A 15,096-nucleotide genomic window follows, 5' to 3' on the forward strand; every position below is an offset into this window, starting at 1 on the left:
AAAAATAGAGATTTTTTTAATAAATAAATAAATAAATTGAAATAAGAATAAATAAATATAAAAAATACTAAAACATATTGGATCAACTCTAGTTTCATGACTTAATTTGTCTAATTCACAATTTGAATTATATACTTCATTGGATTTAATAAAAAAAAATAGCTAAATATATGATAGCAAAAATTGAGAAAGATTTAAAAAAAAAATAAAAAACCAAAAGAATGTAATTAAAAGAAAAGAAAAAAAAACAACAACAATAATAATAAGAGATCAAGTGAACTGGTCTGGCCTGGACAACCCAATATGCTTAAGCCTTTTAAAAAACTTCACTTTAGCCCAATAAATTTTTTTTTTATTTTTTTAATTCTTAAAACTAGCACATTTATTATTATTTTTTAAAAATATTAATTTAATATTTTTTTCAAACTAAAAAATACTTTCAAAAATTTCTATAAGAAATAAAAGAAATATAGCCTTTCAAATCCTATTTCTTTCGAGATTCGTTTCACGGCACACGCTGTAAACGTGGAAGCCCATCGCTTTTGCTTTCGTAATTAACCTTTCACCCGCCGTCAACTTTTGCTTTCGTAATTATTACCTGTCACTGCCAATATAATTATTGTACGAGAATTGTATTGATTCCCTTTAAGATCTCACTTTAGTAACTGCTTGTTGCCACAAATTGGAAGCCCCATCGCTGCGCTTGCAGAGAGCAGTTGTTTTCTTAGTATTTTTATTTTAAACATATTAAAATAATATATTCTTTAATTTTTTAAAATTTATTTTAATTTAAACATATATAAAAAAAACATTAAAATAAATTTTAATTTTGGACAAAAAGAATCATGGTCAGAATGCCAAGCAGTCAAGCACCTTCTCATTAATATAACTTGACAAATTTTCTTTCAGTCTTATTTCTCATCAATATTACATAAATTATTTGATCATTTGTATTTTAAAATAATATATTTTTTATTTTTTTAAAAAATTATTTTAATATAAACACATAAAACCAATCCAAAAACATTAAAATAAATTTTAATCTTAGATAAATAAAATTATGATCAAAATACCAATCACCCTCTCATTAATATAGTTCGACAAAATTTCTTTCAATCTCACTTCTTATTAACATCACATAAATTATTTACTTATTTGTAGTGGAAAGGTGATATAAAAATATAAAAAGTTGAGTTGATTTATATTTAGAAAAAATAAAAAAATTATATATTTAAATTAATATATAAATTTAAACATAAAATATTCAGTGAAATCACTATATATAAATCTATTATATAAACATTTTTTAAGATAACTATTGTCAGAATAGTTCACATAATATATTTTAAAAATATTATATTTAGAAATGCTTTTGATAATATCACTAAATTACTGAGGAAATCTAAATACCTATAGTAGAAAAAAAAATATTTTTTTTATCTACACCTAAGAAATTGGATTGTTTTTCCTTTTTTAATTCATACCTGATAGAGTGTGGTGCACGCGTATCGGGATAGCGTGGAGAACTAAGGGATGAAAAATCATGAAGTTAGTTGGCAACAGTGTCGTGGCTAAAACTGTAAAAAACAGTGTAGCCAATGAAGCAGTCCCTAAACTTCTCCATCTTTTTTTGCCCGTTCTCCGACCCCAAGACGGCACTCTCTCTCCCGTACTTCATCTCAGACAATATATAACTCCCTCTCTATATATATCTCTTTCTCTTTCGACACACGCAGAACTCTTATGTTAGTAAACCGTTTCCATTTAACTCTTACCTCTCTCTTTGGTTTCGGAACCCAAACGAACTAACAAATGCCGCCGCCGCAACTGACTGAGTTCAGTCGCGTCGACCCGCGGTTCTGGCGAGCCTGTGCAGGATCCTCCGTTCAAATTCCTGCCGTTAACTCTAGGGTTTACTACTTCCCTCAAGGTCATTTCGAACAATCCTCATCGTCCTCGGTACCTCATTCTCCATTCCTCTCTAATCTCGCTCTCTCTAAACCCTCAATCCCTTGCCAAATCTCCGCCGTTGATTTCCTCGCTGATCCAGTAACTGACGAGGTCTTCACCAGACTTCTCCTTATCCCTCTCGATAACCCCTCCTCTAACCTCCCTCTCTCCTTTCTAGAACCTTGTAGAAGTGAAGGTGAAGGTGCTAATGACGTTGATGATGACGAAAGAAAGATTTTGGCCTTCTCTAAGATTCTAACTCCATCAGATGCGAATAACGGTGGTGGCTTCTCTGTGCCGAGGTTCTGTGCCGACTCGATCTTCCCTCCGTTAAACTACCAGGCGGAGCCTCCGGTCCAGACTCTAACGGTTGCCGATATTCACGGCGTTAGTTGGGATTTCAGGCACATTTATCGAGGTACGCCACGTAGGCACTTGCTAACTACCGGATGGAGTAAGTTTGTTAACAATAAGAAGTTGATTGCGGGAGATTCGGTGGTTTTTATGAGGAATTTGAAGGGAGAGATGTTCATTGGAGTGAGGAGGGCTGTTAAGTTTAATAACAGTGCCAGGTGGAGGGAGCAGATTTCTGACAGCGGTGGAGAGGTGAAAGTGAAGGTGGAGGAGGGGTTTTCAAGGAATTGGAGAGGACGGTTGTCTCAAGAGGCTGTGGTGGAGGCAGTAGAGAGGGCGGCTAAAGGCTTGCCGTTTGAGGTTGTCTACTATCCGAGGGCAGGGTGGTATTCAGATTTTGTGGTGAGGGCTGAAGTGGTGGAAGCTGCACTACGTGTGTTTTGGACTGCTGGGATGAGAGTGAAGATGGCTGTGGAGACTGAGGATTCCTCCAGAATGACTTGGTTTCAGGGGACTGTTTCGGGTACTGGTTTGCCTGACTGTGGTTCATGGCGTGGCTCTCCTTGGCGCATGCTTCAGGTATGTATGTTAATAACGTGTTTGCTGATTTACATTTTTGTTTGGTTTATAGAGTGATTTGTTCATTGTTTTATACAGTTTATGGTCATGTGAAAATAAGTGATTTGGGAGGATAATGGGGTCTTTTGCTTTTGAGCTGGGAAGCAGAAATACATTCGTTTCAAATGATCTTAAATCATTTTTGTGGCTTGCTTATGCCCTCAAACAATACCTGCTAGTTTTGATTTTGAGCAGAAAATTATGATGAAATGCTAAGGGCTAATCTCCCCTGTTGTGATTTTTTTTGTGAATGATGTCTGTAGTGTATGTTAAACAATAAGAATAGATGTAAATGATGCCAGAGAAAATTAAGAGCAGTTGGCTGTCAATGAAATGGAGCAATTTATTCTAATCGGACATTAAGGTTGTGCATGAAATAGTCGTGTTCTTTTTACAGTTTCCTATTTTTTGAATTTTATATGTAAGCTGTTTCCTGTGACTTTGGTGCTCGGATGCAATTGTGTGATTTGGGTATTGAATATTTAGGGCACTGAATAGCTTGCTGCAACTAAGCTAGTGTACTGTATACCTTGTTTTTCTTTGTTCTTCACCCTACCCAAGGCTACATTACTTGTCTTGAAGCTATATGTCATGAAACATGATTAAGGTTTTCTTCAATTACTTGCAAAGGAGGACCACCTAAAGTCTTGAGAACTCTGTTACTATTTAAGTTAGAATTTCACTGCGGCACTTGTTAGGGACTTCTGGTTTGTTCCACGAGTCATTTTCCCTTTCCTAGGGCCATTTTCACAATCTCTGCAATTTGATTTTGAAGGTCATCTAATTTTAACCAGGTCTTTCTCTCTTCGTAAGTGTTTAACAGTTTTAGGTCAAGTAGTGAGCTCCCCTAGCGATTATCTGTTAATGATTCTGTTATATATTTGCAGTTATATAAGTTTCCTTCACATTCACAACATCAAACTTTTGATCCTTTTACCATATTTGCTGCCATTTCAACCATTTTCTCTCTTGCATAGATTAATTGGGATGAGCCTGAAGTTCTGCAGAATGTAGAGAGAGTGAGCCCTTGGCAAGTGGAATTTGTTGCAACCACACTGCCACTTCAAGACACATCCCCCCCAATGAAGAAATTGAGATATCCAAATGATTCTGGGTTCCTGACAAATGGAGAACTTTTCTTTCCGATTTCAGACCTAACTAATTCAAGAACGGGGCACATGAATGCTTCAATGTTGAATTACAGTACTTTTCCTGCTGGCATGCAGGGAGCCAGGCAAGATCCTTTTTCCACGTTCAGTTTATCTCACTTAATAAGTGAAAATGCTTCCCAGGTGTTTGGTGACAAGGTCTTTGGAAACAACTTGGTACCCAAAATGAAAAGAATGCCCAGTGAGATGAACATTGGCAGTTTGCAATCTGGGGACTTATCACCTGAGAGCCAGAGTAGTGCACATTCTTTTGGCAAAGACTTTACTGGAAACAGGAGCTTCAACCCCAAAAAGGTTGGAATTAGCTCTATTCAGTTATTTGGTAAGATCATTCACATGAATCAGCCGGTTGAAAATGGTTTTGACAGTGTTGGCTTCATGGACAACAGCAGTAAAGGTTGCAATGAAACTGAGGGTGTTAATGCACTTGAACTTTCACTTACTTCCTCCTATACAGAACTACTTAACAAGATTGATGTCCAATGCCAAAACGCTTCGGCTGTTGAGGCATGTTCTGCATGAACAAATAGTTCTGCAATGCCATGCTAATAAATAGCTGTGCAGGTATGTTGTCTGTGATTGAACACCACAAACTCTATTATTTTATACGTGCGTGAAATGTTACTGCTTTAAATTTGATGGTGCAAATTGGATAGTTGCTTACAAATAATTAATTTCCTATAATATGGTTACAGCCATGCAATCACAACTAATGAAGCCTTATCCCAAATGTTCTTCATTTAGTTTTGATGTCATTACATCGTTGCCATTTTCTCTTCACATGTCATGGTTCCCAGGGGTTTTGTATACGTGCATTGATACTAGTACATTGTTTTGTTTTCCTTCATGGACCATGCTCCCCTTCCGTGCCTGTCGTCTTGTTCTAGATTTAGAGAGTGTGGGGTCAGTGCCTGAGCAATTCCCCGGTCTCCTTACACTTGTTCATATGTACATTGAATTATAGAGATCTAAAGTTCGTTACTTGCTTTAACTTCTTCGTAAACAAAGCCTGTTTTTCTTGAAATAAACTGCAGGGTTTTTTCCCCCCATTAGAAGACTCTTTAAATATGATAGATCTTTGAGGAATAAATGGTTCTATCCTAATTCACTAGTTACAATCATATTAGTTGAAATAAGCAGCACTTTGGGTCTCAGAAGCATAACACGGTACGCCATGCACTATTTCATTTTGAGTCTTGATTTTCTAAGAGCACAAGAGTCAGTCAAATGCGTCTGAAGAACTAATTCTTTTCACGTGCTGAAATAATTGTCAATACCGTTTCTTTAAACGAGCAAGTTCATAGATTTCTATGAATTGCTGGGTAGTAAAAGTGTCATGCTATGTGGTCAATAATATAGAAGAATCTGTTGAAATTCAAAAGTTTGCTCTGCGCATTCCGAAGGATTCCTTCCGATCTCCTTATTTTATCATGTCGGTGGAAATCAGGTAAAGGCAATTCCTGTTTAACATATAGAGTTGTGCAAAGTATTTTACAAGGAAGAAGCAATTGTCTCTTGTACAAATTCTTTATTATTAATTTACCATGACTACCGGGTACTGCATTCTCGTGAATCACTAAATTATAAGAGTGACCCACAAACGCCAAAAATCTCTTTTGTTCCCATCTCCATCCTGATAAGCTGGAAACAAAGCTTTTGTTTCGTTTTTTTTTTTTAATGAATTATAGTTAGATTGATGGCAACTGTAAGGAAAAGACCAGGAAAAGTGTTTTCACTCATGTTTGGCTTTGTTTGTCACCGACTTTTTATATTAAATGCAAAAAAATCTACTTGCTTCTCCATTATCGGCGCACATTTATAGATTGACTTTCCTTTTTCATTGAGAAATTAGGCATTGAATTGCCCTTTAATGAACTAGGGCTTTCGGCCTCATTTTGCTGTGCTTAATTAACGTTACAAATTGTTCCCTTGGATCTGAATGAGTGGTAACAGAAAAAGAAAAGACCGGGGCCAAAAAATAAATGTGGCCCTCGTGCTGTTTCAGTCAAGAAACCATTCCTGACATGTCCCCTGTCTGTTCTTGTTTTCAGGTTTCGTCTGCATGCAGAGAGCTGACTTCTGATTTGACCCAGGCTAGTGACTGGTCTCCAGTTTAGTGTACGCTAGTTTGTTCTAGTTGCTAGTTAGCGATGCGGGCAACTTAGAAAATTGATTTGGCAGATGTTTTCTTCAGTGTTTGGATATTTTTGTGGCGAATGCGTATTGTTGGTCTCACGTTATTTGATATTTCTTGTTCTCTTGATCGTGAAAGCGTGTTACGGTTTCCGCATCCGACCTCAAAATAGGAGATGCCTATTTTGCTGATCATAGAAATTGATGCTTCATCAGGAAAATATGTAGAGGAATATTAGAGGGGCGTGCAAATGCTGTTTAGAAGTACTTGAAAGTTTTCCTTGTCTATAAATTGAACTGTGAATGCATGCGTTGAAATTGATCTGATAACGTGGCAGTTCTTCTTGTGTACAAGCTTTGAAACCATGCCGGCTCCTTTGAGGTTGCTCGCATCTACAATTCTCGTCCCTTCATTAATTAGCGATGGTGTTCATGCCCTAGCTACCCAGCCTAATAAACCAAAAGCTACGGGCTGTGAAGTGCAGAGATTCATGACTATAAGAACATGATTTGTCAGCTTATTGCATGATTTCTGTTCGGTAGAAAACAGTACAAGAATCTATTGTTATCTTGCAGATTAAACATTATCAATGCCACAACACTAAATAAAATAAAAACTTAGTTGAAAACACGTAAAAACATTTCATGGTTTATTAGGATGTACATTAAAAAAACTAATAGGGATCGGTCACTCATGATTTATTATGGATTCCAACAATAAATTTATAATTTTGCCCTTGTCAAACAAGAACATTTAGCTATGTTAGGAGGTTAATCCAGTCTTTTCCTTGAGATGCAAATGTCCAAGTTCATAGGGAACGTTATGGTTTGCTCGGAATTTAATGCGCAATAAAATTACTAAATTATCTTTGAAAGTTACTTTCATTTAATTAGCATTAAAAGGGCATTTTATGTTTTTAACTAATTGAATTGACTAATTTACCCCTAAATTGAACATTGACTCTCAATATTTTGATTTTTAAGTTTAATTTTTAGATTTTTTTATCAAATTTTAATTTTTTTTTAATTTATATCATTGGATCCATAATCTTGATTTTTTATTTTTTAAATTTAATTTTCATTCTCTTGACTTTTATTTTTCTTGTTTCGGATTTTTTTGTTAATTAAATTTTTCTTTTTAATTTTGTCCTTTAATCCAAGATCTTAAGTTGCTTTCATATTTTTTTTTTCATCAAATAGATCTTCATTCTCTTAATTCCTATTTTCATATTATTTTTCTATAATTAATTTTTTTTTATCTCATCATTCAAAATATTATTTACCTGAACTCATCTTTGTGGTGTTTCCATAGTTTTAGACCTAACCTCAAAGTTGAAACGGGCAAGTATCGGATCACAAGTCATGTGAGTTTACCAAACTTAAACCAAGTCAATCAATTTTTTTTTATTTTATAAAAAGTTAAAAGAACATCATTTTGAAAAAAAAAAAAAAAAGGCAAATAGTCAATGAGTTTTGACTTAATTTTTTCTAGGTTTGGATCATGAGTCAACCCTTTTTTTTTTTATCATTTTATACCAGGTCAATTCTCCTAAAATTTCTTTTTAAACCCAATCTAGTCTAATTCTCAAGTTACAAGTCAACTTATCAGGTCGAGTCAAGTTTAAAATGATAGTTTTTTAGATGAGATTTCTAGTTTAATTATTAGTTATAGTTATGAGTTTGAAAAGTTAACACGGGTAAGAATTATTTTTTTTTTCCTTACTTACATTTCTTTAAATTTGTTTATTTTGAAAAATTTCTAGACAACAATTTTGGTTAGGTTGCTCAAATATTTTTTGAGATCGCTTTTTTTTCATCTTTTCTAATTTTCATTCAAAAATTTAATTTAATTTAAATTAAACTTTATTTTTTTTCTTATTTTATATTCTATTGGGACATCCCATTTATATGATCTGCTAACAAGTTTTCAAGAAATTATCCGATTCTTTGTTTTTAAAGAATTTGTGTTCATTGATTTTTTTTCAGATATCAATGATTCCTGTGACTGACAGTCATTAATTTTTTCCTTCTTTCTTTATACGATAACAAGGAATAGAATAAAGATTAGATGGATCACTTAATGAAAACATCAATGATCTTTAAAACCGAAACAACATGACGTGAAAGATCCAAAGCAATTCAGCTTCTCTCAGTTTCAAATCCAAGGACAAACCCAGCAGGAAAAAAGAGAGAAGCAAAATAAGGCACAATACAAAGAAAAAGGCAGGCTAACAACCATGAACATGTAAAGAAAGCAACTAAAAAACTTGAAGATGAAAGTAGCAAAATTGAACAGAAAATGCAAAGAGAAAGATAGAACACCCAAAAATCAGTGGGGGAGGCACTAATCATGCTAAAGACCAGAACAAACCGAAAATCAGTCATCTACAATCTCTCAATTGATCAGAAGAGAGCAATATAAATGTTGTTTCCATCCTCCCAGTTCAAAGAATAGCAACATCCAACCACCAAAAACCATAACATCAAAAGCTATATAGATATTTCAGACCTTTCAAAGTCATAATCCAGTCAGAAATAAAGGAAAAATACCCAAACACATCAGAGAAGATGAACAAAAGACAAACTTAACACCCAAAGACATTCGGATAAAGAGTCAAGAGTTCCTAACCCTAGAGCATGCAGCACTCGTAGAACATCCACTTGTGACAGTAAGGAAAAAAGGAAAGGGGAAGAAATTTAAATTAATTGATAGAGAGATTCACCTTGTTCTAAACCAGTGGGAGACACTGTAGAGAAGAATATTCCAGACAAACCAAAAGCCAAAAATGCTTCAAAAACTGGCTGAGCGAACAAGAATACATTGTTTTATACCAGTGAATAATCCTTGGAATTCCATTAGACACTCTGAAACATGAAAGAACTCTGTAAAGCAAACACGTGTACACCAAACTTCCCAGAATTACAAAGTGGTATTTCTACAGGGAGACACCGAACAGCGATGACCAAGAATCCCACAAAACCCAAACCTCCCAAAATTCACTAACTGCTCTTTTCACATAAACTCAAACTTCTCTAAAATTATAAAGTGCCATTTCTACAGCTGTTTTGTTAATGATAATTATAACTATAATTATAATAAAAATTGACTGAAAGAGACTATATTTTGGGTTAATTACACCGAGTCTTGCTTGATCGGTTAACAGTAGCTGCTGCTATCAAGATCTTTAACAACCAACACAAAGCTCCTTACCCTGCCCCACTACTTTCCCACTGTTATTAGCAATCTTGAATCTCATCGGCGGTGGAAAGGATTTCAAAAGAGACTCCTCACTCAAAGTCTTCCCCTTTGTTGAATCAAGGTCTTCTTCATATGGAAGGTAACTGTATACTGATCTAATCTCTGCTAACGTGGAATCAAAAGAAGAAGAAAAAGGAAAGTCAGGGAGGAGCAACTACGGTAATGGCACAACACATATGAGAGACGGGAGGAGGGGTAGGGCTTTGCTGGAAGGGAGTCCACGAGGAAGTCCGTAAGGGTAGGAAAGAGCGTCGCTAAGCTAACCGTTTGTTCATGGCGCTAGGAAGGGGTTGACAATAATGATGTATGGAGCTAAAACATTCTTCATCAGAACTAAAACTTCCTGCCACGGTATCACACCAGGGTTTCAAGGTATTCACGTAATGGAAATGATAGGTTGAACTCTTGAATTTCACCTCTTCTAATGGAATTACAATCATCTAATCTTTCTCTTGGATGGCTAATGTTTTTGCATCTGGATTCATGGAAGTGACATTATAGGCATCGTTTTTAAACCCAGCCGGGTTCGACTGAGATAAGTTTCTGGTCATAGAATATGAATTAATCTGAGCGACGCCGATAAGTTTAATATTTTTTTTAATTTAGTTATGTGATAAATAAATATAAAAACTTTAAAATTAAATAAGTATTAAATAATAAAATTAAATTTAATATTGAAAGTTGATATATATATATATATATTGTTGTCCATACATGTTAGGTTATGTATTTTGTTATAATTTTAATTATTATTTTTAAAATAAGACATGAAATAAAAATTTTAAAACTTGAAAACATATTGTTATTAAAAAATAAAAAAATATAAAAAATTCAAGCTCGAGTGCATGCCAACCTGTGACTTTAATGCCTAGCTTACATGGGGCCTAAAAAAACCAATTACATAGCCTTGCCCTTCAAAAATTAAAAAGTTGATTTATTTGGTTTAGAAATTTACTTTCACCTTGACATTATAGACACCTTTAAAATCTAAAAAACTCATATATCAATTTAAAATTCTATTAAATGGTTATAAAATAAAAATCAAACCAAGAAAAAAAATTTCTCTTACAATCTTAATATGTTTTTTTAGGCAAGATTAATGACCAAAGCAAATATCATTCAACTCCCTCATCAAATAAAATTTATTCACATCAAAATGAATGATTTTCACTATTGAAATTGATGTTAATCAATAATTTTTTTATTATTATTAAAATTCAATGACTTTATCTCTATTCTCTCACTTACAAAACCTATAAAAATTATAGGAAGTATAAAAGGCAGGGAAATAAAAGTGTGAGAATAAAAACACAAAAACTCTTGTTTTATATTGGCGACAAGATTTCTTATTGTTTTACACTTTCCATTGAAGTTTGCTTATTTTAACAATTTTTAACAAATTGAGCATAGAATAATGCAACTAAAATAAAAAAAATTGAAGAACGACTTGGACAAAAAAAATTTAGATGCTATCGGAGAATCCTTAAGTGAGGGCATTTTAGCTTGTGTTTGAGAATGTGATTATGATTATTTTTTAAAGTATTTTTACTCGGAAATATATTAAAATAATATTTTAAATTTTTTTAAATATAAAAAAAAAAAAATAAAGAGGACCTAAGTATACTTGGTAAATCTGTAAAAAAAAAAATTGGAGCTTTGTCAGTACATGGAAGACTAAAACTTAGTTAATGAAGTCTACTGCTTGGCTATAATGGTCTATACTAAGAAATCATTCTTCCGTTATGCATGTAATAAAAGGAGAAGAATACGAGGAAAAGAAAAGAAGGGAATACCCAAAAAGGAATGAAAAGAGATACATAAGAGGTAAAAGGTAAGTGAAGGAAGAAGATGGCACCATAAGAGGGATTTGAAACCAACCACTATGACAATTTTTACTCTTTTTTAGTTCTAATATTAGTTTTTATAGTAAAGTGGTAGTTACATGTTGGATGATAAAGTTGTGATATTAATAATTTAATATTATAAAGGTTGATTAAGATAGTATTTGATTATTATCTTTTGACAGAATAAATGGAAACAATAAAAATAAGGAAAATAAGATAGAAAAAGAGACAAAAATATAACCATGTGTGCTAGTGATACGCGAGATAAAATGAATATCTCTATATTTTGTCTGGTTATGGTAGATATAACAAAATAAGATATAAAAAATTTATTTTATCCTTAACATGTATTATAGTCAAACTTGCATATTTAAAAAATAATTATATATTATTTTTAAAATTTAATTTGTATTAAGCTGAAATTAATAATATTATAATAAATCTAATTATAAAACTAGGATTGGCCCAACAGGTCAACATGTGACCCATGTGACCTAACTAATCCAAGGCCTAAACCTATATGATTTTAAAAAACAGAGGAAATTTTGACCCAACCTGACCTAGTAAAAAACCAAGGTCAACTTGGGATAAAACATAGGTTAAGAACATGTTGATTTTTTTATTTGAATTTTTCTTGGTCAAAACCAGATTATTTTGATTATTGTTTTTAGTCAACTTGGGTTTATTCTCTCGACCCATGACTTGAATCTTGTCTTTGATAAACTTTCAAGTTGATTTTTAAAACTATAATAATAACCAATTAATTCTTATATTGACCTTCTTGACTCATGGCTCAAGCTTTGTTCCAGATCGACCATCGTGTCTGGTTTTAAAACCAAGATGATAATAATTTTTATCATTAACATGTCTTAGTTTAATAATTTTTGAAATTTAGGTTTTTTTACAATGATATTTTAGAAATAAAAAATAAAAAATAATATATTTTGAGACCAATCACATATATATCTTATGTTTTTAAGTAAAAAAATTCACTTTAAAATTATTAGATGGATAAATTTATTTTTGTCTCTTTCTTTGTTTTTATCTTTTCAACCAAACTCATTTTTATCCCTATCATTCCATTCTTTTTATCTCAAAATAATAACAAAATGCTATGTAAATAAAATATAATAATAATCTTGTAAATAATTTAATATTTTTTGTTAATTTTTTAACTTGTATAAGCATGAGAATATAAAATTTTTTAAACTTATAAACCTTAGAATATAAAATATATTTAAAAAAAATGAAAGCAAAATAATAAAATAAACAGCCTATAAAAACTTGGTGTAACTAACTTCTATTTAAAAATAGTTAAAAACACAAGTAAAAAAAATATATCATCGATAAATCACGGAAAGTAACTTAGGGATGAATCAAAATAATCTGATTTGACTGATTTTCGATGTTAGATTAATTTGGTCCTTTCTCTTGGTGAAGAAATAAATAAATGAAGCTCATCCTTCCAGACAAATCGTAGAGAGAGAAAGGGAGGGGGAGGGAGAGGGAGAGCTCCAAAGTTCAACCGAGGATCAAGTAAAACAACCAAAATAAACAAACTGTACATTTCCGATTGAGAGCCCATAAATCATCACCATCACTCGTCTTCGTCAATTTTTTTTATTTTTATTATTATCATCATTCAATGGCTATTTCCCTGTCCTATTACACTCTCTTGGCTCCTCCTCGCCTCTCCGCTTCTTTCTCTTCAAAACCCTCCATAACCCTAGAAACCAAAACCCCATCACCTCTCCACCAAATACCCCTCCGTCTATGCAAACCCATCAACGCCTCCCTTCCCTCCAGCTCCTCTCCAATCCCAATCAACAACATTAAAAGGCGTTCTTTGAAGACTTATCTAGCACCTGAAGACTCTGCACCCACTGTATGTTGTATTTTCTTTTTCCCTTTTAACCCTGTTTTTTTTTCAATTCCCAATCACTTGTATCCATGGAAATAAACAGCCAAGATCACAAGTTTTTTCGTATTCAATTTTGTTTTCTATTAGAACAAACACAAGTTTCATATCAAATCATTATGTGATGTTTTCTTTTTCTTCCTTTCTTTGCTATCTTCGCCTTAATTACTCTTATTTAGACGAATGGGAAGGAGGAGAATAATGAGATTCAAGAAGGTCAGAAACGAGGACCCAGTTTGAAGAACCTTATGAAAATTTACAGGCAGGCTATTTTTTACGGAGATGAGAAGACTATATTGGATATTGAGGCTAAGGTAGGCACCATAGAAAAAGAGTATCATGAATTTCTCCAGAAAGTTTCATCTTTATCCGCTGAGATAACCTCTGGGAAGGAGAAATATATTCGCTTGCAAGCAGATTTTGATAATTTTAGGAAAAGGTCAGACAAAGAGAGGGTCAACATTAGGAGTGATGCCCGGGGAGAAGTGATCGAGAGCCTTCTTCCCATGGTGGACAGTTTTGAGAGAGCAAAGCAACAAATACAACCGGAAACAGAAAAAGAAAAGAAGATTGATTCAAGTTACCAGGGTATATACAAGCAATTGGTGGATATTATGAGGAACTTGCAGGTGGCTGCAGTGCCAACGGTTGGAAAGCCTTTTGATCCTTCGGTAAGAGAGAATTCCTGGAGTTTACTTCATTTTGTACATTGTGTTATGCATGTTGCCTTTTCTTGTTGCTTATTGTTTTTGCTGATGATTAATAACTGGATATGAGATAGTACTTAGGGTTGTGGTTAATTTTGATATATACTTTATTTTTATCATCTCTGCATATGCATGCAATAATTTCCAGAACTCAGTGTATGCATGAATAAACAAAATAAATAAATAAACAAACAATGGACTGCCAATGTTGTTTGTCCAAATTGAGAATAAATTGAAATTGGGTAAAATTTGAGATTTTGATTTGGCATTTCCCACTGCTAACCTCTGCTTCTTAGATTTACTTCCCGATTAGAAAGTCAAATTCATGGCGCTATGATGTTTGAATCAAAGGAACAATATTTGCTTTTGCTAGAAGAGCTACTATACTGTAAATGGTTTTGTCTGAATCATCAGGGAACATGTCTTCGGGAAGGTAAGACTGGAATAATGCTTGTAAACTTGAGTAATATGGGTGTTAGCTCATGAACAAATTCAATATGCCTTCTGTTAATAATTGAGCTCTTTTTTCTTGTAGTTGCATGAGGCCATTGCCCGAGAAGAGTCTCAAGAGTACAAAGAGGGCATTATAATTCAAGAATTCCGTCGTGGATTTCTCATTGGGAATCGGCTAATAAGACCAGCAATGGTTAAAGTTTCTTCTGGGCCTGGAAATAAGAAATCCTCAGTGGGTACCGAGAAACGTGCTGAGCAACCTGCAACAGCTGCTGGAATGGACTAACGATATAATTGCTGGGCAAGCAAGTTTTGAAAATGAGTATTTCCTTTGACTTGCCGTCATGTGGTTATTGTTTATCAGTTCCGAAACTTTTGTTGTTGAATCAATTCATGTTTGCCCAGGTGAAAAAAAATAAAAAATAAAATCATCCCCTGGTGTTTAAACACTGATATCTATCATGAGCTGATGACACGATATAGCTAAATCTACTCTTTCACATGCACTTTGGAAGCCACAAAATGCTTTTTTACTTAAAAGAGCTTTTCATTAGAGCACGAATTCGTTTGATACAAAATACCAATCAGCAATGACAAAGACACGCGTGGAGCATTAACAGGAATCAAGGAACTTCAGATTGAAGCTGGCTTCTCGAATAATTAACATCATGGAACTTCAGATTGGGTAACC

At 33.5% G+C, this 15,096-nt stretch overlaps 2 protein-coding genes across 2 annotated transcripts; both read left to right on the forward strand.

Moving 5' to 3' along the window:
* Window positions 1–1,600: 1,600 nt before the first annotated feature.
* LOC118041729 (auxin response factor 17) lies at window positions 1,601–6,356 on the forward strand. Its single transcript, XM_035049210.2, has 3 exons — window positions 1,601–2,883; window positions 3,900–4,655; window positions 6,143–6,356. The coding sequence occupies exons 1-2, from the start codon at window positions 1,813–1,815 to the stop codon at window positions 4,611–4,613; spliced, it is 1,785 nt and encodes a 594-aa protein (XP_034905101.1). The 5' UTR covers window positions 1,601–1,812; the 3' UTR covers window positions 4,614–4,655; window positions 6,143–6,356.
* A 6,424-nt stretch (window positions 6,357–12,780) lies between these two features.
* On the forward strand, window positions 12,781–14,836 carry LOC118041726 (uncharacterized). Its single transcript, XM_035049207.2, has 3 exons — window positions 12,781–13,212; window positions 13,425–13,916; window positions 14,488–14,836. The coding sequence occupies exons 1-3, from the start codon at window positions 12,973–12,975 to the stop codon at window positions 14,689–14,691; spliced, it is 936 nt and encodes a 311-aa protein (XP_034905098.1). The 5' UTR covers window positions 12,781–12,972; the 3' UTR covers window positions 14,692–14,836.
* The last annotated feature ends 260 nt before the right edge of the window (window positions 14,837–15,096 follow it).

The sequence above is a fragment of the Populus alba genome, chromosome 14, assembly GCF_005239225.2.
Source record: "Populus alba chromosome 14, ASM523922v2, whole genome shotgun sequence".
Classification (NCBI taxonomy): domain Eukaryota; kingdom Viridiplantae; phylum Streptophyta; class Magnoliopsida; order Malpighiales; family Salicaceae; genus Populus; species Populus alba.